Source organism: Hyperolius riggenbachi, chromosome 9 (assembly GCF_040937935.1).
Source record: "Hyperolius riggenbachi isolate aHypRig1 chromosome 9, aHypRig1.pri, whole genome shotgun sequence".
NCBI classification, from domain to species: domain Eukaryota; kingdom Metazoa; phylum Chordata; class Amphibia; order Anura; family Hyperoliidae; genus Hyperolius; species Hyperolius riggenbachi.
The window spans coordinates 134,560,302-134,586,093 of NC_090654.1; the positions used below are offsets into that span (position 1 = coordinate 134,560,302).

The 25,792-nt window shown below is 44.0% G+C and overlaps 1 protein-coding gene across 1 annotated transcript in view; it reads left to right on the plus strand.

Annotated features, from left to right (window-relative positions):
• PEA15 (proliferation and apoptosis adaptor protein 15) overlaps positions 1 to 25,792 on the plus strand; it is a 165,464-nt gene that overhangs the window by 131,211 nt on the left and 8,461 nt on the right. Inside the window, exon 3 of the mRNA XM_068253545.1 lies at positions 24,201 to 24,356. Within this exon, the coding sequence (XP_068109646.1) occupies positions 24,201 to 24,356 (156 nt within the window). The remainder of the gene's footprint in view (positions 1 to 24,200; positions 24,357 to 25,792) is intronic.

Below are 25,792 nucleotides of genomic sequence, written 5' to 3' on the forward strand. Positions count from 1 at the left end.
GCTTTCGCATGTAGTGTGGGTCATGGTCTAGAGGGTAAGACAGGTACCTACTACACACTAGGTTCTGGGTTCAAATCCCAGCTATGGTATATAAGCTGTTTTGAAAATCTGCAATTCCCTACTGCATTGGATGGAGGAAGAGGAAGAAGAAGAGAGAGAGAGATTTTAAAATTTTTCCGACGGAATTCCGTATAAATCGGAATTCCGCGGAACTGTCCCGGTATACCGTCGGAATGGAACGGTAACGGAATTGCTATATGTCGGAATGCGGAATTGTGCCGGAAACGGAAATCGGCTATTCCGACCATGCCTGCTTGAAAACTATCATTAAATTACAGGTGGCTGTATAACAAATGAGAGGCTAGAAAGATTTGTTTTGTCCTGGTGTTTCTGCCTGCTTCCCTCCTCATAAAGGTGGCCACACACCATACAATTTTTAATCTCTTTTCAATTCAAGAATTACAACCAATTTTTATAATTAATTGTAACATTTAAAGGGGAACTGAAGAGAGAGGTATATGGAGGTTGTCATGTTTATTTCCTTTTAATCAATACCAGTTGCCTGGCAGCCCTGCTGGTCTATTTCTCTGCAGTAGTATCTGATTAAAACCAGAAACAAGCATGCAGCTAGTCTTGTCAGATCAGACTTATAAGTCTGAACCACTGAAACACCGGATCTGCTGCATGCTTGTTCAGGGGCTATGGCTAATAGTATTAGAGGCAGAGGATCAGCAGGGCTGCCAGGCAACTGGTATTGTCTAAAAGGAAATAAACATGACAGCCTCCATACACCTCTCTCTTCAGTTCCCCTTCAAAGCGGACCCAAACCAAACATTTTTTTTAATTCAAAATATTTAGTTGCACCACTCTGACAAATACAAAGATAAATAAACATTCCTTCAAGCCTATGAGCATTTCAGTGCATGCTTTTCACCCTTCTCTTTTCATAACTAGGGTTATACAGGTGGCAGCCATTAGCAATTCCTCCTTTGCTGGACACCATCTACTCCACCAGTCTGCCGGATTCTGTCCCGGCAATATGAAAGGAAGGGAGGGGTTCCTCCAATAAATGTAAAATATTTTATATTTGTCATCATGCAGCTGAAAAAAGACTGCCATTTATTATTATAATTTAGAAAATAGATTTTATTTCTGAAATATTGTATTTTTAATTTGGGTCCACTTTAAACCGAGGAGAAAACTGATGAGAAAAACAATTGTAGCTATCCTCCATCTAAAAATGACTTTTTTAGATATCTCAGTTTTCTTTTAGATTTAAATCTAGTTTTTACTGTTTCATTGTCTCTGCTCAATGGCACTTTATTGAAGTATGCTAGAGCTCAAATCTTTCCTGCTCTCAGAAGCCATTTACTGACAGGAAAGTGTTTTTATGGCTGTAATTACTTATCAGTGAGGGTTAAGGCCCATACACACGTCGGATTTCCGCGAACGACGGGTCGTTTGAACGTCCCGTCGTTCGCCCCGCTAAATCGTTTGATAAGAGTGGGTTTGAGCGATCCGCCCGGCGGATCGCTCAAACTCACTCTTATCAAACGAACGATAGTCTGTACACACGCCCGATTCAGCGGGCGAACGACGGGACGTTCAAACGACCCGTCGTTCGCGGAAATCCGACGTGGTGTGTATGGGCCTTTATGCTATAGTCTGACCCAGTCCGATCCGGACAGAAATTGTCACTTGCATGCCTGATGTTTAACTCTTTCAGGCAGGTGAGGTAAATTACCAACTTGTGCGGTAAAGCCCTCAACAAATATCAATTCATCCAGGTTAAAGCATGCGATATCAAGTTCAATCATTACCAGCAGCTCCGAGGTGGCGAAAACCAGCTTTAAATGTCTTCTGTGTGGATATCCCAATGACTAACAGGAGTAGGGAGACAATAGAAACAGCCCCTGTCTCCTGCAAGGCCCAATGATCGGATCTGATAAGACCCGCTGGCTTCTTCAGCAGGTCTAGTTTTTCTATCCCCCAGGCTGCGAGCAGAGATGGTGTTCGGCCATTTAGGCCACTTTCACAGTGGGACGTTACAGGCGCACGTTAGAGCAGCCTGTAACGCAGCCCACCACACAGTAATGAAAAATCAATGGGCTGTTCACAGTGCCCACGATGCGTCACAGTGTAACGCTGCACGTCAGGTTAAAGTGCTGCATGCTGTGCCTTATGTGCTAAGCCGCGTTAGACTGTTTGCACATGCTCAGTAATGTTGGAGGTCTCCCCTCCTCCTCCTCGGCCAGCCACATGGCTGATTAATATTCACTGCACGGTGTGACGTGCAGTGTTTACTTCCTAGAGCGCCGCTCTGTGCGGCGATTGGCTGGCAGGTCCACGTGATGCGGATCACGTGGTCTCCGCAGTCTATAGCACAAAAAAGGCGCACCAAGAGCTGCATAACGCAGCTCTAGGTAGCGTCCTCCACCAACACCACCGGGCGTTGCGTTAGGGGCACGTTATGCGACTTATAACGTCCCCTAAAACGCAACGTCCTGGTGGGAAAGAGGCCTTAATCTCACAGGTTCCTGTTTAAAGATGTGGAGGAGCTAGTGGGGAAAGCACCTAAGCATGTGCAATGTCTCCTGGAAGTTCATCTAAGCTGTGGCAACTAAATAAAATGTTGAGAAAAACTAATGGACAGATTCAAAGCGAGCAGAGGCAGTATAACAAACATGTACATCTAAAGGGATGTCGGGATACCTCTTATTATTGTAATGCTTCCTTTGCGCTAAAAATAGCATGTAACAGAGACTTTTATGCTGTTTTGAACAGGTTTTTTCAATGGGCTTTGATAAAATTACCTGTGACTTCTACCACATCTTCATGAATTATTAGCAAAAAAAAAAGTCTAAAATGCCGAATGCGATATTTTAAGGACTTTTTTTTACTGAACAGCCTTTGATGAATTGAAGCTATAGTCTATAATATCTGGAGATCTCTTACTCAACTTGTTTAACGGACTGTCATCTGAAGATCAGATCCACCCGCATGAATCTGAAAGATTGTGAGATAAATATCTTTCGTTTGGCTCTTTTGAGGTCTTTTGTGAAACGTCTGCTTGATGACGGTCGTCAAGCGACGCCTCTTCCTGCTCCTGACGTCATGCGGCGTTACACAACAGGCACCAAGGGAAGTAAGTGATCACTTTACTTTGCGCTGAGTCGTCGGGAATCTTAACTATCCGATCCTCAGTGTCCGTTGCATAGCAATGCGCGATAGCCACGGGGCCAACATCGGTTAGGGCCCTTTTCCACTAGCAATCGATAGTACTAAATGCTAGCGTTTGCGAATCAGCAAGTCCCTCATTTTTTTTTGCACAATTACGAAATCGCAGTAAAAATTGCTCTGCAGTGCAATTACGCTTTTGTAAAAATCGAATTGCGGTAGTGGAAAATACCTACCGTGATTCCTATGTTATTTAGCAAACCCTAGCGATTTAAAAATCGCTAGCGATTTTGCGATTCAGCATTGCAAACACTCCTAGCGGAAAAGGGCCCTTAACATGCTTTTGTTAAAACGATGTTGCCCAATGTCGTGTAACATCGACAAAAATATTGCGCCGTGGGTATGCACCAAAAGATTTATTAATATATAGTATTCAAAATCTGTTGGCCCTCATACTACATGGAAGGTGGTAAAATTGGTCTTTGAGCTTTCATTTTCCAGACTTATCTCATGTGTGTACTTAGCTTAAGGAGCAGATCAAATTGGTTTGAGAGGAAATACCACTCAGTGAATGTAGCTGTGAATGGCTCTGAATATTCTCATTTAGAAACTGTCAGGCAGGAGAAATGAAGACTCTTGTACAGCAGATTTCAGGATACTGTATAATGAAAACAATATCTAATAAGTATACGCTATTGGAACAGTACAGCTTTAGAAGTGGTCAGGTTAAAGTCCAAAAGTCTATTGTCTTTTTCAGTGAATTAAAGGACAGCTGAAGTGAGAAAAATATGGAGGCTAACATTTATTTCCTTTTAAACAATACCAGTTGCCTGGCAGCGTTGCTGATTTATTTGGCTGCAGTAGTGTCCAAATAACACCAGAAACAAGCATGCAGCTAATCCTGTCAAATCTGCCAATAATGGCAGAAACACCTGATCTGCATATACTTGTTCAGGGAAAGTATTTGAGGCAGAGGATAAGCAGGATAGCCAGGCAACTGGTATTGCATAAAAGGAAATGCATAAGGCAGCCTCCCTACCCCTCTCACTTCAGTTGTCCTTTAAATCTTGTTTGAGCCCATCTCTAGGCACAAATCTGAATATTCCATCTGGAAGCTTAGTAAATAGAATGTCCAGTTGTTATGTTTTGTGACGAGCTTTGCCATTAAGTACCTACTGATTACTTCTCAGTAAAAAAAACAAAAAACATCTGTCTGAATTTTCGCACATAAGAAAAGGAAAAGAAAAAAAGGCTTCAACATGCCATGGTGAGAATTGTGCTGTTTTTCTAGACAAAACAGAAAGCGCTCGCAGTGCTTGGATCCATTAGTGGAAAACGCAGCAATTACAGAAATGTCTCTGCAGACACCCTGAGGCCCAGCATGAGCGTGGTGGGGGGAGGCGCATATTCACACTGAGACCCCTCCATCCAAACTCACCAGTGCTGGTCAGCATCAAGCAGCAGCTTCCAGTTGCCATGCCAATATTTTTCTGATGTGCTCCCGGGGTCCACTGTTGGCGATGTTACTGTGAGAAAACATTTAACCCTTTGTTATCTACTAAATGGATATTTAATTCCAGCTTGCAGCCCTAGCTCAATCCAACTATCTTTTCCTCTTACATATTTACATTTTGTCTATCAGCAATAGCACAACAGCAACACAACAGTTAATAAACAGCACAAAATGCCATAGTGGGGTGGCTTATGCAAAAACTAATCTGAGTGGATCAGTCCACCCCTCTCTGATGTTGTAATGTTTGTTTAATGTTGGAGAGTTTCATGTGAAAACCACATTTACCTGTAAACAAAAGTACCCAGTTCCATTCCTTATATGATCAATTAAATATATAGTATTTTTTCAGGAATATATATATATATATATATATATTAGTGAGAGGTATATGGAGGGTGCCATATTTATTTCCTTTTAAGCAATAGCAGTTGTCTGGCTGTCCTGCTGATCCTCTGCCTCTAAAGCCTCATCTACACGGGTAGATGAGGCTCCGATCCGGCGGCTCGATTAGCCGCCGGATCGCCTCTTCCACATCCCCGCTCGCCGCGCGTGCGCCGGATTCGATTCCCCGCTTGTCCCCGCCGGCGCCACTTATCTTCCGCTCGATTCCTTGCCATTGTCCCCTTGCGGGGGGCGAGCAGGGAATTGGCGGTGGGGAGATCCGTCCTGTCGGATCTTATCAATCGAGCCGCATCAGCGGCTCGATTGATAAGGAACATCGCCGCCGCATCTACGCGTGTAGATGCGGCTTAATACTTTCAGCCATAGGCACTGAACAAGCATACAGCCGATCAGGTGTTTCTGACATTTTTGTCAAATCTGACAAGATTATCTGCATGCTTGCTTCTGGTGTGATTCAGCCACTACTACAGCCAAATAGATCAGCAGGGCTGCCAGGCAACTGGTATTTCTTAAACAGAAATAAATATGGCAGCCTCCATATACCTCTCATTAATATTCTCCTTTAAGTATTTGCTAGCTATCGCTGTGGAATGTTTACATTCCTTCCCTAGAGAAAAGGTATCTGGACATCAGAGCACTCTCTCAGTAAAGTTTATTACCCTTGTCATAAAAATTGAGCTGTAATCCACATTCTAGTGGGCCATAACAGAACCAATGCATGGGTGTGGTAAAATGCTATAAACGTGAGATAGATTATATTATATATTTATTAAAAGAGTGGTCATCTGCTTACTGCACAAATCTGGATATAGCAATGAAAGCATTTTACACAAACTGGATCTGCAACCCCTTAAAGTCTGATCTTTGGAAAGTTCTCACAGCTGTTAGCAGAGACACAGGTCTTCAGACTCTGGAACATATAGGAAGTTTTATTGGCATTAGCAATACAAGGATTCAGTGTTCATCTTCGTTGCATAATCATCATCAGGCAGCAGCAAAAATATATTAACAACATTACAGATACATCATATATACAGTAAATTTCCTGTGCTAAGTGTTGGTCAGTCACCTCCCATTGTAGGTGGGCTGTAAGTGGATTATAGGTGTTCCCCAAACTACACCTTGATCAGTGGATCATACGATTGACACAAGACTCACAAGTCATGTCAGACATCGGTCACTCTGACATGTACTGCCGTGGCATCAGATTAATTGTACTAATTTTCAGATTCATATTTCTAAATGAGAATGCTGTCTTCTTGCTAAAATATTTGTTCTAAATGAATGAGGATTTTACATTGCAAGAGCCTCACCGAGTCTTACATATTGCATTTCTAATGTATGCTGAGTATTATTCCTTACCCTTTAGTTGTCACATTCCAAAAGGGAAATATGGAGCAAAAATGATTGATAAAATGTTGACAAACATGGTGTGTTCAATCATAGGCAATGAACCAGATAAACACACCCCAGGGTCAGCCCACTCCTTTCTGTGACAGGCTGCAACACTGGGACCATCCCTGTTTTTCTGCCCCACTAAAAACTATGCCAACCCTCTGGCCAGTTAGCCTCCATAATCATCTTGTTGGCAAAAGGGAAACTTTAAAGAGAAACTCCAACCAAGAATTGAACTTTATCCCAATCAGTAGCTGATACCCCCTTTTACATGAGAAATATAATGATTTTCACAAACAGACCATCAGGGGGCGCTGTATAACTGATTTTGTGCTGAAACCCCTCCCACAAGAAGCTCTGAGTACCGCGGTACTCTGGGCAAACTGCCACAATGTAACAATGTTTACAGACAGGAATTAGCTGTTTACAGCTGTCTCTAACAGCCAAAACAGCTAACAGCAGCTACATAACCTGCCCACAGTAAAAATCTCACCATGTAATCAATGTCAGAATGTAAATCGGGGAGAGGAAAGATTTTACAATGAGCAAATACTGACTGAGGCCCGGTGCACACCAAAAACCGCTAGCAGATCCGCAAAATGCTAGCAGATTTTGAAACGCTTTTTCTTATTTTTCTATGGCGTTTTGCTAGCGTTTTGCGGATTGCTGCAGCGGATTTCAGTATAGTAGATTTCATATATTGTTACAGTAAAGCTGTTACTGAACAGCTTCTGTAACAAAAACGCCGCCAAAACCGCTCTGAACAGGCGTTTTTCAGAGCGGTTTGCGTTTTTCCTATACTTAACATTGAGGCAGAAACGCACCCGCAATCCAAAAAATGCCTTACCCCAGGAGTATGCGTTTCCCATTGAGATACATTGACCAAGCGGATCCGCAGCCGCAAGCGGCTGCAGAAACGCTGAAAAAGCCGCTCGGTGTGCACCAGCCCTAAATCATTTATACATAATTATTGTAAAAATGAAGCACTTTTTTTATTACATTATTTTCACTGGAGTTCCTCTTTAAGTACTCAGATTTCATTTATTTAATCGCATTTTGTAACTACATTGTTAAATTGGTAAGTGATTCTTTTTCTGTAAATATTTATGCAATTTATAATTTTACTTTTTAAAAGGTGATTTAAAAAGTAATTTAGCCACTTCTCCATGCACTGAAGTATAAAAACTTATTTAAAATCTGCTTCTGTAACACTACAGTAAATTCTCATGTGTTTTCCCTTTGTGTCTGTCAGAAGCACTGCAGAAGGTGAAATATTAGCATCACAGCTACACTGCTGATCTGGTGTATGGGTTGTGAAACACGATGGTAGATCAATATCCTCTTTAGATGGCTGGTACTTAGATTGTTGTCATGAATGCTGGAAAGCCTATGCCCAGGATGTGGCTGAAAAAAATACTGTCACTCTCAGCCTGCTTTGTGGTGTATTTACAGTGTGGCGACACACTCCAATCAGGCACTAAATAGACAAACTAAGTTTGGATTTTAATAAGATTTTTTTTCCCAAACAAAACACATTGACAAATGCATTATAACGCACAAACACAATTCCCATGTGGGTTTCCAGGGCCTCCTTTATAGAAATGAATCTGGAATTGTAAATGCCACTAGAAATGCATATGATGCATGCAAATAAAATGAAAACATGGTCTGGGGTGCATAGTCAAAATGCATGCAGCAGCATTGTAGTTTTTTTTTTTTTTTTTAAACTTCTGCAGATGCACTCTATGATGAGAATAAGCCCCAAGTCAGCTTTAATGCTGTATGGGAGGGGCTTCTACTGGTGCCTGGATTTCGTCATCTCTTCAGTGTACATTGTAACGAGGAGGACACGATCTGAATTTGTGTGACGATTGCAGCTTACAGCACAGACAATTATTTATGCAACCTGACCAGTGTCCAGGCATCTAACCAGTTAATTTACAAGTGATTTGTCATTAGTAAATTAAGTAGCTTAAAAACAGATAAAACACTTTACTAAGGACAGATCTTGTTTGACTAACATGCTGAGTTTGTATGAGGTGGTGAATGCTAATGTGGATATTGGAAATGCTGTAGATGTGATATACTTGGACTTTGCCTTCCATACACAATAGTCTGGTGTGGAAGTTGAAGATTCAAGGACTAAGGAAAAATCTGTGTGCATGGATAAGGAACTGGCTAATGCACAGAAAGCAAAACAGTTGGGGTCAATGGATTTTCCTATTCAAAATGGATGACTGTTCACAGTGAGGTCACACAGGGGTCAGTACCGGGTCCAGTACTCTCCAAATTTTTATGAATGACCTGGTAGATGAAGTAGAAAGTAACGTTGAGAAGGGAATCCAGAATTATCAAGACACAGAGAATTGGTGACACATTGCAGAAGGATCGATTAAAGGATTAATATGTATAATTGTTTCTTTGGTCAAAATAGATTCAAAAAATGATATACTGTGAGAGAACGCGGAAAAGCCGCCGCGTGTACTGGCGGCAAGGCGGCTGATTACGCGTCCAGCGCGGCGGTTTGTCCGCAGCAGCGTGCGTCTGGTGTGGCTGGGTCTGTTAGCCCACACAGGTTGAGGAATACGCGCGCGCGCTGAGAGGCAGAACCTTTATGACAAACCAGGAGGGATCAGCTGACCTCAAGGCAAGTGGCTATTGGTTGATCGCTGATGGGTGGCGCCAGAGATCGCTGCGCTATATATAGTCACTGCTGGTCACTTTCAGGTTGCCTGCCTGAAAGCACTCAGACCTTAGTCAGATCCAATAGTGTGTTAGAACCAGGAGGACCTGGGAATTCACACTGAGCCAGATTACCTCTGTTATCATTGTGTATACTTCAGACTAGTTCCAGGGTGTCGAGACCACGGACCTCACACCCAAGACTAGGGATTCTGTGTTATCATTCTGTTATACTTCAGACTAGTTCCAGGGTGTCGAGACCACGGACCTCACACCCAAGACTAGGGAGTCTGTGTTATCATTCTGTTATACTTCAGACTAGTTCCAGGGTGTCGAGACCACGGACCTCACACTCAAGACTAGGGACTCTGTGTTATCATTCTGTTATACTCCAGACTAGTTCCAGGGTGTCGAGACCACGGACCTCACACCCAAGTCTAGGAATACTCTGTACCATCATATTATACTCCAGACTAGTTCCAGGGTGTAGAGACCACGACCCTCACACCCAAGACTGGGCATTGTTGATATCTGTTATGACTTATTGCATTCCTGACTATCCCTCTGCTTTCTGATTCGGTACCTACGTATATCTGATTACCTGTTGCCAAACCCTGCTTGCCTTGGATACCGAATCAGTCTTCTGCATTTGTACCTTATCTGTCTGTGTGTTGCCGACCTGGCTTGCCCGACCCAGAGAGCTATCTCCCTCCTTCAGAGATAGTCTCCAGACCTGCTAGTGACGTCCACCTGTCGGGTGTCACACACTCTCAGGTCCTTCCAACCTTCACCCTGGGACTCCACCTCTTTGGAGGTCTCAGGCCGCTGGAAGGTTTTTGTGTTTCCCAAAAGGCAGTATCGCCTGTACTGCCAAAGACCACCTGCTCCTCGGGTGGTCTTACTCAAAGTATTACTGTTGCACCAAACACTCACACTATATAGGTGTCCAGAGGTTAGTATACTTGGATTATCGGTGATTCTGCAGATCATCAATAATCAGGTATAATCTGTATTCTTGGTGATACTGCAGATCACCAATAATCAGACTCTCTCTGTGTGTTGACAGCGATCGTTACAGAACGGCAGACAAAACCAAATGGACGCACTTACCAGCCATCTTGATGCACTCACCACCTCTGTGGAAAATTTCATCCAAGTGCTGTACAGTCATCAGACCCAGATCAACGCTTTGTCTGGGTCTGCACAAGTCCTACAGACGGCTGTGAATATAGTGCGATCTCCTCCAGGTACAGACTTACGTATGTCTGTGCCCGAAAAGTTTTCTGGTCACAAATCTAACTTTCAGAATTTTAGAAATCGAGTGTTGTCATACTTTGAGTCGAGACCTAATTCGTCGGGAACCGTGGCACAGAGAATTACGTTCATTAAGACTCTGCTGTCAGGGGATTCCCAGACCTGGGCATATGGTCCTCAGACAGGGAATCAGGCCCTAGCATCGGTTGAGGAATTTTTTAAAGCTATGGCTATAATTTATGACATCGCCTCTACCGCTGAGCGGAAGCTCAAGACTTTGCGGCAGGGCAGGGATCCAGTTGAAGTTTACGCAGCTGAGTTCAGAAAATAGGCAGTTTCAGCTAGATGGGATTCATTTGCACTTCTGGACTGTTTCTTGTCAGGGTTGTCAGACACAGTATCTGATCTAATGCTGGGTCACCCTGAGCCAAAACCTATTGAGGAGGCCATTTCATTAGCTATCAGGGTTGATCGTCGTCTACGTTACCGGAAACAGACTCGGGGTAGGAACAATGTGAGATATGTTTCCTACGCCTCTCCTCCACCCGTTTCACCCCCACCGGAACCAATGCAGATTGATCGGTCGAAATTGTCCCGGGTGGAGCAGAATCGCAGAAAAACGGAACAGCTCTGTTTATACTGTGCAGAGGAGGGTCACAGAGTGCAGAATTGTCCCAAGAAGTCGGGAAACGCTGCCGCCTAGGTGTAGTCGGAGGTAATACCCTAGGCGCGCAATCTTTACCTCTAGACGATAAACGTTTGCTCCTCCCTTGTACTATATCTTGGGGAGATCAAACAGTGGCCACTGAGGCCTTCCTAGATTCTGGCTCAGCAGCCAATTTTATGGATTACGAATTTGCTAAGAAATTGGGGATTCCTATTTCTCCTTTGAATCAACAGATTCTGGTCACTGCAGTGGACGACTCTCCTCTGCAGAGTGAATACCCTCTGTCTCAGACCCCAGAATTAAGGGTTATGGTGGGGGTGTTACACAAAGAGAGTTTACAATTTCTGGTTTTGCGAATGACAACTTCCACGATCATTCTTGGCATGCCATGGTTACAACTTCACTCTCCTCAGATCAATTGGGCTTCAGGTCAGCTAATGAGCTGGTCTACCCATTGTCAGCATCATTGTTTAGCGAAGGTAACCTTGGGTAACACCAAGATTCAAGTGGAGGGTTTGCCAAGCCAGTATTCAGAATTTGCGGACGTGTTTAGCCCCAAATCAGCAGATAAACTCCCTCCTCACCGCCCTTTTGATTGTCCCATCGATCTCAAGTCTGGTTGTATGCGCCCCTAGAGGTCATCTCTATAATCTGTCTGGGCCAGAGAAATTGACCATGCAAGAATATATCCGAGAAAATTTAGCTATGGGTTTTATTCGTCCCTCTCGGTCACCAGCAGGGGCAGGGTTCTTTTTCGTGAAAAAGAAGGATGGAGGCCTCCGTCCATGCATCGATTATCGGGGCTTGAATAAGATCAAAGTAAAAAATCGTTACCCTTTGCCTTTAATTGACGATTTGTTTACCCAGGTCACCAATGCTAAGATTTTCTCGAAGCTGGATTTGAGGGGTGCATACGACCTTGTGCGCATCAGGGATGGTGATGAATGGGAGACGGGCTTTAACACACCCGACGGGCATTACGAGTACCTGGTGATGCCCTTCGGGTTGTGTAACGCTCCGGCCGTCTTCCAAGAGCTGATTAACGAGGTGTTCAGAGAGGTGTTGGGCAAATTCGTCTTGGTATACTTAGACGATATACTGATTTTTTCTTCCAACCTCTCAGAACACAGGAAACATGTTGGGTTTGTACTGCGGAAGTTAAGACAGAATATGCTGTATGCTAAACTGGAAAAATGCATTCTGTCACCTTTCTGGGGTACATAATCTCGACCTCTGGCCTCTCTATGGACCCTGGAAAGGTTTCTGCTGTCTTGGAGTGGCCTCAGCCTGTGGGACTGAAGGCACTCCAGAGGTTCCTGGGGTTCGCCAACTACTGCAGGAGGTTCATAAAGGGGTACTCTACGGTGATCTCGCTTCTCACCAGTCTCACCAAAAAAGGGGCAGACACTCACCACTAGTCCCCAGAGGCCCATGCTGCTTTCTCCACTTGTTCTGTTCTGCACCCATATTGAGACATGTAGACGTCACCTTCCCTTTATCGTGGAGGTTGATGCCTCAGAGGTAGGGGTAGGGGCTGTGCTGTCTCAGCGGTCTGGTTTGCAGGGGAAACTTCACCCCTGTGCCTATTTTTCCTGTAGATTTTCACCCGCAGAGAAAAACTACGATATAGGCAACCGGGAACTTCTAGCCATCAAGTTGGCCTTCGAAGAATGGCATCATTGGCTAGAAGGGGCAGAACACACCATTACAGTTTACACTGACCACAAAAATTTGGAATACATTGAGGGCGCTAAGAGACTTAGCCCCCGACAGGCCCGGTGGTCGTTATTCTTTTCGAGATTCAGATTTGTAATCACGTATACCCTTGGTAGTAAGAACATCAAGGCTGATGCCTTATCCAGGTGTTTCGAACCCGAGACAGCGCAGCCCTCAGCCCCTGAGACCATTATACCGCAAAAAATGGTCCTGGCAGCCACTGAAACCTGGAAAGACTGGACTGTCACTCTGAGTCCATTCCAACAAGATGTGCCTGAGGGGAAGCCTGAGGGGGTTTTGTTTGTACCCTTGCCTTTTCGCCTACAACTGTTGCAGCTGTTCCATTCCTACAAGAATGCTGGGCATCCTGGGGCCACCAGAACCCAGGATCTACTTGCTAGATGTGCTTGGTGGCCGTCATTGGCAACAGACTGTAAGGAGTTTGTGAGAGAGTGTGCAGTGTGTGCTAGAAGCAAACCTTCTCGTCAGGCACCTGTTGGAACATTGCAGCCTTTACCAGTTCCGAGTGAACCTTGGACCCATTTGTCCATGGATTTTGTGGGCGAATTCCCCAGGTCTGAGGGCATGACGGTCATTTGGGTGGTAGTCGATCGATTCAGTAAGATGGCCCATTTTGTCCCTCTGAAAGGACTCCCCTCGGCCCAGGAATTGGCTGATCTCTTCATCCAGCACATTTTCCGGCTGCATGGCATTCCGGAAAATGTAGTGTCTGATCGGGGAGTCCAATTTGTATCAAAAATTTGGAGGGCATTTTGCCATCAGCTAGACATGGCTCTTTCATTTTCATCAGGCTACCACCCACAGACCAATGGCCAGACCGAAAGAGGCAATCAATCCCTGGAACAGTTTCTAAGATGTTATGTTGCAGATGCACAAACTGACTGGGTTAAATTCTTGCCGTTTGCAGAATTTGCACACAACAATCTGAAAAGCTCCTCTTCAGGATTTTCCCAATTTCAGGTGGTTACGGGAAGGTCACCTAAGTTTGCCCCATTGCCAGTGGCTTTTACTCCATTTCCAGCCCTGGAGAATTGGCAGAGGTCCTTGAAGCAAATTTGGGGAATAGTTAAGACAAATTTGGGGAGGGCTTTTCAGAATCAGAAGAAACAGGCTGACAAGAGACGTTCCATAGAGTGGGAATTCTCTCCAGGGGACTTGGTCTGGGTGTCTACACGACATTTGGCTCTAAAACAACTGTCACCCAAACTAGGCCCTAGATTTGTGGGTCCTTTTCCAGTGACCAGAAAGATCAATAATGTCACTTATGCCATTGACCTCCCTACCAGCATGCGTGGTGTGAGATCATTTCATGTGTCCTTACTCAAGCCGGCGGTGCACGTGGATTCCGCCCCCCCCCCCCCCCCCCGTGTTGATTGATGATCAACCCGAGTATGAGATTGAAAAGATTCTGGACTCACGGCTTGTGCAGAACTCCGTGCAGTATCTGGTTCACTGGATGGGATATGGCATAGAGTAGAGAACTTGGGTGCCAGACTGTCGTATGCACGCAGAGGAATTAAAGAAGGAATTCCATGACCTGCACCCTGGAAAGCCTGGTGGGAAGTGTCCGGAGTCCACTCCTCAGGGGGGGGGGGGTACTATGAGAAAACACGGAAAAGCCGACGCGTGTACTGGCGGCAAGGCGGCTGATTCCGCGTCCAGCGCGGCGGTTTGTCCGCAGCAGCGTGCGTCTGGTGTGGCTGGGTCTGTTAGTCCACACAGGTTGAGGAATACGCCCGCGCGCTGAGAGCCAGAACCTTTATGACAAACGAGGATGGATCAGCTGACCAGGTTGGTCAGCTGACCTCAAGGCAAGTAGCTATTGGTTGATCGCTGATGGGTGGCGCCAGAGAGCGCTGCGCTATATATAGTCACTGCTGGTCACTTTCAGGTTGTCTGCCGTTGCGAACACTTACGTGGAAGCACTCAGACCTTAGTCAGATCCAACAGTGTGTTAGAACCAGGAGGACCTGGGAATTCACACTGAGCCAGATTACCTCTGTTATCATTGTGTATACTTCAGACTAGTTCCAGGGTGCCGAGACCACGGACCTCACACCCAAGACTAGGGATTCTGTGTTATCATTCTGTTATACTTCAGACTAGTTCCAGGGTGTAGAGACCACGGACCTCACACCCAAGACTGGGCATTGTTGATATCTGTTATGACTTATTGCATTCCTGACTATCCCTCTGCTTTCTGATTCGGTACCTACGTATATCTGATTACCTGTTGCCAAACCCTGCTTGCCTTGGATACCGAATCAGTCTTCTACATTTGTACCTTATCTGTCTGTGTGTTGCCGACCTGGCTTGCCCGACCCAGAGAGCTATCTCCCTCCTTCAGAGATAGTCTCCAGACCTGCTAGTGACGTCCACCTGTCAGGTGTCACTCACTCTCAGGTCCTTCCAACCTTCACCCTGGGACTCCACCCCTTTGGAGGTCTCAGGCCGCTGGAAGGTTTTTGTGTTTCCCAAAAGGCAGTATCGCCTGTACTGCCAAAGACCACCTGCTCCTCGGGTGGTCTTACTCAAAGTATTACTGTTGCACCAAACACTCACATTATATAGGTGTCCAGAGGTTAGTATACTTGGATTATCAGTGATTCTGCAGATCATCAATAATCAGGTATAATCTGTATTCTTGGTGATACTGCAGATCACCAATAATCAGATTCTCTCTGTGTGCTGACACCGATCGTTACATATACCTTAAACAATTAAAGGAATTTATTCCCATCCGATTCAGAGTTATCAAATCTACAGGGAATCAAATGCAAAAATCTATATGTGTTCTTGTGTTGTGCGATTCTTCCATCACGTCAGTTGACTATCTGCTCTATCACCTTTGCCCAGCTCCTACTGTGAGTCCTTCTCATTGCCATAACAGGATGTGCATTACTGCTGGAAGCTCCCTACAATATATGGTAAAAGCACATCCGATTGCATGCCATTGCGATTCTACACATTTAGAAAATTGCATACATGATTTACACTGCACTTAAAATTCTTACATCAATGCGTTACCATAACACATTTTTGCTAAATGCTTCATTGTACTCATCAAATAGTGCTTTCTATGCACTTCTCTTGTCCTTGCAGATCACACTTTTACATGGGTTACAGAAAACCACAACACATCCCAGGCCCTAAAGGCATTATCTGAGCGTTGATGGTATTCCCTGTTGACTCGCCTTGCCTGATCCTTTGAAAAGGCATCAATGGCCCTAGTCTTCTTTAGCACCTGGCTCACTCAAAGGCTACCAAGCATTAGGTCCATTTCCCACAAATGGTGCTTTAACCATTTGTCCTTCCCTGGGACAAGTATCTACATCTTTGAAAACCACACTGGAGCTCCCAGGGGTGTAGATACTAGTCCCTCATGGTTTATGCCCAGTGCACACGTGCGTGCCCGCGGCCTCCCGCAGTAGTGCACAGGGTGGTGAATGGGAACATACATTCCCAAAGCCAATCTAAGTGTCAATGTTACAATTATTACTATTGCAACAAGCACTGTAAATGACAGTAACTTATTTCCTGCTAGCAGATGGAGCTCTGTTCTAACCAGACAGGAAAATGTGTCTAGTGGCCAAATATTACAAAAAATAAAATACAAATTTCCTATCCATATAACCTGCCCATTAACCCATTCTGCTACCTCCCTGTCCCCAAATATAACTGGATTGTAAAAAAACAAAACTAAAGTGACAGAACTTAAAGAGCTTGTAATTATTGATAAAGCACAATGAGAAAAACGAAAAAAATGGAAAAAAAAAATGCACCTTTATTTCCAAATAAAATATTGTCGCCATACGTTGTATTAGGCCTGGAACCCACTAGGAGCGCTTTTCTGAGCACTTTGTGATTTGAAAAGCTCTTGTAATGCTATGAGTGTGATCCCACTTGGGGGATGTGATTTTACAAAAATCCCGCATAGCATTGCATTAGTAAGAGCTTTTTCAAATCACTAGTGCTTAGAAAAGGCTTCTAGTGTGTTTGAACTTTCAGGGACATACTTTAAACTTTGTATTAACTGGGACCAATAAAATGTGTGGGTTTTAATTACAATAGCATGTTTTATTTTAAAACTATAATGGCTGAAAACTGAGAAATAATGCATTTAATAATTTTCCTTTTTATTTCCTTTAAAATGCATATAAAGTAAAAAAAAATTATTTGCAAAAAGTACCACCCTAAGAAAACCTAAAAAAAAACAATGTACCCATTTAGCTATGATAAGTAGTGATAAAGTTATTGCCGAATGAATGGACGCAGTGCTGAAATGTGAAAATTGCTCTGGTTTTTAAGGGGAAAAGCCCTTAAACGTGAAGTTAACTATAAATAAACAAAGCAAGTAAGGAGGATAATTATAAGCGCACTTTAGTAATTCATAGGCTATGATGGTACAGTCCTATTTCCTCATCTAAATATCGCAGTTTTCAGAAAATTTACTGTTAGAAAACGTGGAAGCACAGCCCTCGCTCTCAGAGCGGGGCGGCTGCTTCCACATCTAGCGTGGCAGAGCACGGGGAGTCAGCCGCCTCCACTCAGTCTGAGGCGGCTGTCCCCGTGCAGAGCTTGGCGGGACGCGGCGGTTAGCGCGCATGGCCCTCTGGCTGCAACACCGCAGAGCGGTGTTGGGGTAGCTGGGACACGTAGTCCCTCTAGGGTAAGAATGACGCGCGCGCACGGAGGCAGAGCATATATGCCAGCCAGAAGTGAGTCAGCTGACCAGGTTGGTCAGCTGACTCTGGCCCCTCTCCTGATTGGTCCAGCACTTAGGGAGGTACTGGAGAGGCCTCCGTGTATATATACTGCCAGCTGTTCAGTTGTTAGGTGTCTGGCGTTGCGATCACATGTGGGAGCACCCAGATCCGTAGTCAGATCCGCAAGTGTGCCGGGACCAGCTGGAGCTGTAATCCTACACTTAGCTAGATTCTGTTGATAGCTAAAGTACTAGTTTGATTGTGATTATCTGTTATGACTTTTTGCCTGCCTGACTATCCTCCTGAACTCTGACCTTGTACCTCGATATTTCTGATACTCAGTTGCCAAACCCCGGCTCGTCCTTAGACTCTGTTTCTGCCTCCAGATCTTGTACCTCGATATTTCTGATACCCTGTTGCCGAACCCTGCCTGTACCTAGACTCCGCCTCTGCCTTCTGAACCTGTACTTCATCTGTCCGTGTGTGTACGACCTGGCTTGTCCGACCTCGAGAACCGACCTTACCCTTGGAGGCGGTTCCTCGTCCTGTCAGTGACATCTCCTCCTGAGTGTCACTTTCAGACAATCCTTCCTACTGTCAGTCTGACTCCTCCCGTCTTGGAGAGCTCAGGTCTGCGGAAGGAATCTGTGCAGTACTCCTTGCTGCACTGAGGCCTAGTCCTCTAAGTGTTACTGTTACACTAAACCAGGCTTTCTCAACCAGGGTTCCCTGGAACCCCAGGGTTCCTTGAGGACTCTGCAGGGTTTCCTTGGCATTTTCCCCCATCGTGGGGGAAGTATAATAGAGAACATTATAATAGGTGGTACTGTAAAAAGAAGCACTCAATTGGGGGTCAGAATAATAATGAGCACAGTATAATGAGTGGCAGTGTAATAGGGGGTAGTGAAATTAACAGCCTCACCTACTTTTAAAGACCATGCCTCAGGAAAAATAAATGCAGGGTTCCTCGAGATTCCAAAATTGTTTGCAGGGGTTCCTTGAGATCGAAAAGTTATTTTCAGGGTTCCTCCAGGGTAAAAAGGTTGAGAAAGGCTGCACTAAACACTACACTCTACTCAGGTGAACAGAGGTTAGCTAGTATATCGGATTATCGATGATACTGCAGATCACTTATAATCTGGTATACATCTGTATTCCCAGTGATACTGCAGATCACCGGTAATCAGATCCTCTCTGCGCTTCACCGATCGTTACATTTACATTTAAGGTTCCAAGAACACCAACAAACTGTTTCCTAAATATTACAGCCATGCAGGAGACAGTCATCAAAATTATGAATGTATGTACAACCAACCAATCACATGGCAGAAGCCTGAATGAGTAGAGTAATTTATGTGTCAGTGTGGATGGTTTGTTTTTTTACATTTTACTTAAGTGCGATTATGAACAGATTTCGACAAATGATATTTTGTTGCAGTTAGGGGTTGGGGGATGGAGGATGCTCTGTTAGCCCACCTGAATCAAGAGGGCAAATGTTTTACACACAGTCAGCAGTCTAGTTTGCACAAGAGATTGTTCTGGACACACGATAATTAAAGTGACATTTGTGTCTGTAGTGGAGTGCTGAAGCTGGGTGACCTTTTCCTCTCTCTTCATCTAGTGGTTATCAGGCTGGTTCCCTAGCAACACCAAGAAGCCTTGCCTTACTGCAAGCAATTTGTGTTTTCATCTTTCAGTTTAGTGGAAGAGAGAGCAGCACATGTGAGCTGAACAACCAACATGCATGTCAATGAGCTGGATTCCCTAAGAGAAGAGGAAAGAAAGGCAGAGAGAGGAAGACACAATTGAGGGGAAGGGTAGGGAGGGGGGTGCAAGCTGAGAGACAGGCAAGTGAATAAAACTAGGTAGGTAAAAGGGGTGGGACAACAGAAAGGATATTATAGTGTTAAGCCCTGTATACATGCTAGATGAAGATTGGGCCAGGCAGACAATAACTACCTCCTCAGCCGAGAATCCAGCATGTGTACCGCAGCCGAAACCAGTGATCCGCCTGGTGTATTGCTTCAGTGGAGCACTGGCCTAGAGCAATTTTCTCCTCACCTAGTTCCTGCTCAACGTCACACCCACGCCACTCTATTGGCCCTCTCACCCTTCCCCCTTTTCCCCCCACACAGCAACAGAATATGTCACTGGCCTGTAGGCTAGCAACACATCTGTACAACCTTGACCCTGCAAATGTCACCCAAAAGATAGGGTCTCGATCGCCGCCAGGCAATATGCCATGTGGGCGAGGCTTACAAGTTGCTGGGCGTACATCAGTCTCCATTTAAGTCATATACCCCAGAATCCACTGAAATCTCTAACTACCTACAATCCCACACCTTAACAGGAGACACAAAATGCTTCTGCCTGCAGTTTCCTCCAGGGCTTGTTTCTGTAAAGTATAGAATCTGAGGCTGGGGAGACCAATACACTCCTAGACCAGATGCCGCAGAATCCAAAAAGCAAGCCAGAGTTCATATACAGGAGAACAGATCCTGGATAGTACAGGGGATTGAGCAAACACGTTACTGGATTCAAAACTCAGGTGTCATACACATAAAATCATTGAAGGTGACATCATCCCATCAATTACACAATCTTACATTTATGTAGGAGAAGGGCAAACTCAGTGAATATACTGTTGTCCCTCAAGTGGTTCGATTGTATCCATAATGGACACCTTTAGCATATATCCAGAGGATCAGATACAAAGTTAGACTGCAGAACAGGCAAGAGAACACTACCACAGGCACACTGACAGAGGGCGGCTATATGTGGTGAGGACAATCAGATACACCAAGACTATGTAATGCTGGATACACACCATGAGTTTCCGCGTCGAATGCGTCCGTCGATACGCGTCGATTCGATTATTTACGAGCATTTCCGAACGAATTTCGATGATTTTTAGGTCGATTGCCATGTAAAGTACGGCAAATCAACCTAACGATCCATCGAAGCTTGAATCGGACATGTCGGAAATAATCGAATCGATATCGAATCGAATCGGCGGAAACGCATGGTGTGTATCCAGCATAAGGATTCTCAGATAGGACACATAACTGAGGCTGCAATACTAAATTCACCACTAGATGGTGAATTGCAGACATACGCCTTCAGACTGGGACTGTGTGGACTGGTAGGTTGGGGAACTGCACCCCAGAGCTACCCCTGGGAAAGTGAGCACCAGCACCAGCAATGGCACAGGATCGGCCCATTTGGAGGAAAGAACAGATTCCTGACAGACAGAAAGGGAAGAAACAGATGTGAGGAGAGGGTGATTGAGAGATTAGGACAAGAGAATTCATAGATGCATACACAGAGGTTACTTTTTTATGCAGGAGGACAGGTCATCAAGCTAGGATTCTTTTAATAGAGGAGTCCGAAGATATAAAATGAAAAGAAAAAGAGGTCAAAACTAAACATGAAAGCAAAACTTCCTCAAATGCAAGAAAAAAAAAATTGCATTATGAGCTAAATTATATTTTGGATGTTTCAAAACTTCTCACATCTAAGTCACTTATTGGATCAAGAGAAAAAAAACACCGGGGTGGGGAATGGGCCAGATCCTGAAACAGCAAGTAGCAGAAAAAGAGAACCAGACATGGCAATCTGCTTGGTCCTTATCACACACATTGCACTTAAAGGGATTCCGAGCAGTGCAGAAACTATGGAAAGATGCATACCATTTTGAAGCTCTCTTTCTCCTCTTTCCAACGATATATAAACCGCCGCCCTACACCTTTTAGTTTTCGCTATTTTTAGCAAATGCGATTTCGATCGCGAAAATAACGAAAACTAAAAGGCGTAGGGCAGCGGTTTATGTGTCGTTGGAAAGAGGAGAAAGAGCTTCAAAATGGTATGCATCTTTCCATAGTTTCTGCACTGCTCGGAGTCCCTTTAATTTGGAGGGATAACTTTTTGTATGTTTTAGAATGTAGGAGCACCACGAATAGACATGGTTTGTCCTCTATACTGTATTATTGATGAAGAGTGATTGGGCAGTCAGGCCTTGTTTCTAGAAACATTGCAGTGTCGCTGAACACTGATGTGTGAGTAATAATAATACATCACATGAAATACACCAGCATGCATTCAGCTGGAGGAAAGAGACCTGAGAAAAGAGATATGCTCAAAGGGCCTCACCAGCTCAATGTGGAAGGAAGGAGGAAAGTTCTATGACCCAAAGGCTGAACTGAACAAATAGGGGATAGCCTTTTGTCAAGACAGAACAATCCACAGAAGCTGGATCCATTATTGGCCCAACAACTGGTGCTTTGTACCATATGTCACAAAGACAAACACAGCAAACATCCAGCTTGTCTCTGCAGGACTGACAGTACAGTGAAGCGTCTTTAACCTTTTCTGTCTAGCGGCATTAGATCCAATGCACAGTAAGGGGATTGGTGACATCTCTGCCCTCAGCAGATCATCACTGTTAACTGATGGTCACCTTAAAAAGTTATGTTACCTTAACTATAATGTAAAAGTAGATCTTACATTTGGCCTTTAGTGAAAGCATCCAGAGAGCTGATGCATTGTGCCACAACACTGCGCTGAATTTGTTTCTTATGGAAAGAAAATTAAGATAGAAAACCGTGAGAGGAAGTGGAGAAATGAGGGAAGGGAAAGGGGTAGAACCATAGAAATATGTGGAAGGGTGAGCAAAGCACTGTAAAAAAAAAAAATCCCCACAGAGACAACAGGAGCCCAAATGATGTGGTACGTCGCAAAGTATATAAAAATTAAAATTAGGTGAAATTAATTCTCACAAAGGGAGGTTGCATAGGGAGCCACCAGCTACTGGAAGCAGGTGGAAATTCACAAACCTGACTCCACTCGGGTACCCAGACAGGGTGGTGATAGTCGCACTCTTGCAAAAAAGCAGTAAGGAACTGACATGTGGCATCAGCCACATGGTGACCAGACTAAGCCCCCACAAGGAGGGAAACAAGCACAAAGGGGGCATCTTACCCCCTTTGTGAGAATCATAGAAAGAGAATGTTTGTAACAAAGGGAAAGGTATGTATGAACGGGGAACACGCTAAGTGAAGGATAAGAAAAATAGAATTGGAAGATAAAAACAGGAATAGAAGGGAAAAAAATAAAAATTAAATGAAAGAAAAGAAGGATAGCAATGGATGGGATGACAAAGGTACAAATGGAAGAGAAGGATAGGAAGGGAAAGGAGTAATGGGAAAGGAAGAAAATGATATTTATTGGAAAGTAATCATAAAAATCAAAGCGTATAGAAGGATAAGAGAGGATTGAGTGGAAGGAAAAGGAGAGATAGCAGTGAAACCAAAATGTGAATGGAAGGAAAACATAAAAAGAAAGGGATGGAAAAAGGATGATAGGAACGCAGGGAAAGGTAAGAGAATATGGAACTGGAAGGAAGTAAGATAAAGGAAGGCTGGGAGGAGAGGGAGACGGGGATTAAGGAATGAAAAAGGGAGGAGAGGCAGGAAAAGGGAAGAACTCCAGAATGGTCATTCATTTTCATTAACTAGCTCACAGTGCAGATGACCAAATCTGTTGAATATGCAAATTCCAATTGCAACGGAATTGGAGATTTTGCGTGGAGAACCTAAACTTAAAGGGACTCCGAGCAGTGCAGAAACTATGGAAAGATGCACATCATTTTAAAGCTCTCTTTTTCCTCTTTCCAATGATATATAAACCGCCACCCTACGCCTTTTAGTTTTCACTATTTTCGCGATTGAAATTGCCGCGGCCGCGATTTCGATCGCGAAAATAGAGAAAACTAAAAGGCGTAGGACAACGATTTAGGTGTCGTCAGAAAGAGGAGAAAGAGAGCTTTAAAATGATATCCATCAAGCCATAGTTATATTGTATTACACAGGGCGACTTTTTGTCAAAGTCAGCAGCTGCATTCAGCAAAATGGAGCTGCTGACACTGGGGAAAGTGTCGTCCTGTGTAATACAATATAACTATGGCTTGATGGATATCATTTTAAAGCTCTCTTTCTCCTCTTTCTGACGACACCTAAATCGTTGCCCTATGCCTTTTAGTTTTCTTTATTTTCGCGATCGAAATCGCGGCCGCTGCAATTTCAATCGCGAAAATAGCGAAAACTAAAAGACGTAGGGTGGTGGTTTATATATCATTGGAAAGAGGAGAAAGAGAGCTTTAAAATGATGTGCATCTTTCCATAGTTTCTGCACTGCTCGGAGTCCCTTTAACATGCTGCTGATCAATTAACCAGAAGTTCGTTAATAAAAGAAGCTACTAGTTCATTAATTAGCAACTCTAAAATCAGATTAATTCTTGGAAAATTGTAATAAAGCCCCTGCAAATTTTGATTCCCGTGGAAGCAGATTTTCACATACATATGTTCCCGGCGGCTGTCATTTGGGTGCAGGAAAAAACAAGCAGACTGCTCTCCCTGTGCTAGATAATTCCTGGAAAATAAAAATTCTCCTACAGATTGCCCATTTTATTTTCCTTTTCTGCATGGAATTTGGGGTCTGGCTTTTGTCGGCACCCAAATTATGGTGATTTTATTGCAGCAACCAATTCCGGCACAGCATGTGTGCCAAGCAGGCGTCAAAATGACCTGCTTCAGAATTAACATGTCTGATTTATTTTCTATAGTTTGGGTTTAATGGTGTGCACATTTGACTTGCCCCTTTTGCCTTCCAGACAACCTCTCCTACATAGAACACATTTTTGAGATCTCTCGACGTCCTGACCTCCTCACCATGGTCATCGATTACAGGACCAAAGTGTTGAAAATCTCAGCAGAGGAAGAACTCGACACAAAACTTACCCGGATCCCTAGTGCCAAAAAATACAAAGGTAATTTTCTTTATTTGTAGGAGAAATCTACCTGATCAACTCACACAACTGTAACTCTTATTCGAATATACCTTTTGAAGTAGTAAGAATAAAAAGGGCACACCACATTATTTTTATCTTAAATTCAAGTACTAAAAAAAATAAATAACATAAAATGCTACAAAAATAAAGTGTAGAGAAACCGAGAGCCCAATATAGTGTAGTATGTTAAGCATAAATGAAGTAAAGGTTATCGTGAGAAAATTATACTCACAAACATGGGTTACCACACAGGCAACCACTGTATAGGCAGGTGAGGAGATTAGACCTGTCCTCACTCAGGGATAAGAAGTCGCTCTCTGTAGATGCGAAAGGGGGTAGATCACCCCTCCACCAGGGGTGGACATGGTATAGCAGTAGGAGAACAGAGGCGCCAGCAGGATAAAAGTGGATAAAAACTTTAAAATTTGCTGGGAGGAAGCGGTGGACTTACCTCCATAAAGCAGACACGAAAGACTGTCTGAATAGTAGTCACATTTATTAATTAGTACCTCAAAACAGTGCAACGCGTTTCGCAGGCCCAGCCCGCTTCATCAGGCAATAAAAATGGGGATAAGACAGAATTTCAGCAATAGCAGGTGTAGCGCCTCAGTGAGAATTTTGACTTATTTATGATTTATGATAGTCAGAGGATATGAAATACGGTACAAGGTAGTATTTTAGATTCAGAGACTATGTTCTATAAAAATCCATTATTTGTTTAGATCACCATCTACTTGCTTAACTGGCAAGACATTTAAAGAAAACTTGAGATGGGCGATATCAAAAATGTATATATATCTGGGGCTTCCCCCAGCTCCCTCCGGCCAGATGGCTCCCACGTTGCCATCCTCCGCTGCCTGCAGCCTCCGCAAATTGGAAAGTTTTCTGATCCGGGTCATACTGTGCAGGTGCAGGCTGGCTGTGCGCTCCTGTGGCCGGGGGCATTCTGCGCTTGTACAGTAGTATTGCGTAGGTGCAGGACCCTTCCAACCATGGGAGCGAGACGGGGGGAGCATGCACAGCCCGAAAGCAGCGGAGGATGGCACCGTGGAAGTGATCCGGCTTGGAGGGGGCTGAAGGAAGCCCCAGGTATGTATACATTTTTTTATATCCCCCGTCTCAGGTACATTTTAAGCTCAACCCTAGTCTGGTTAAATTGCTTAAACATTGCATAAACATAAGGCTATCAGTCTGAAAATCTATTTACTTAGCCTGTAGTGATGCTCTTTTTTTCCAGCAAAGAAAAATAAATCAGTAAATGAAGCTGAAAAAAATAAAATAAAAATCAAACATTTTGTTTGGAAAACATTTTGCTTGTTATAGTTTATATTCTCCTATTTAAATATGTGATTAACACAGTAAATAAACCTGATTGAAAAGGATTTTACCCACTGTCATATGCCACTGTTCACATG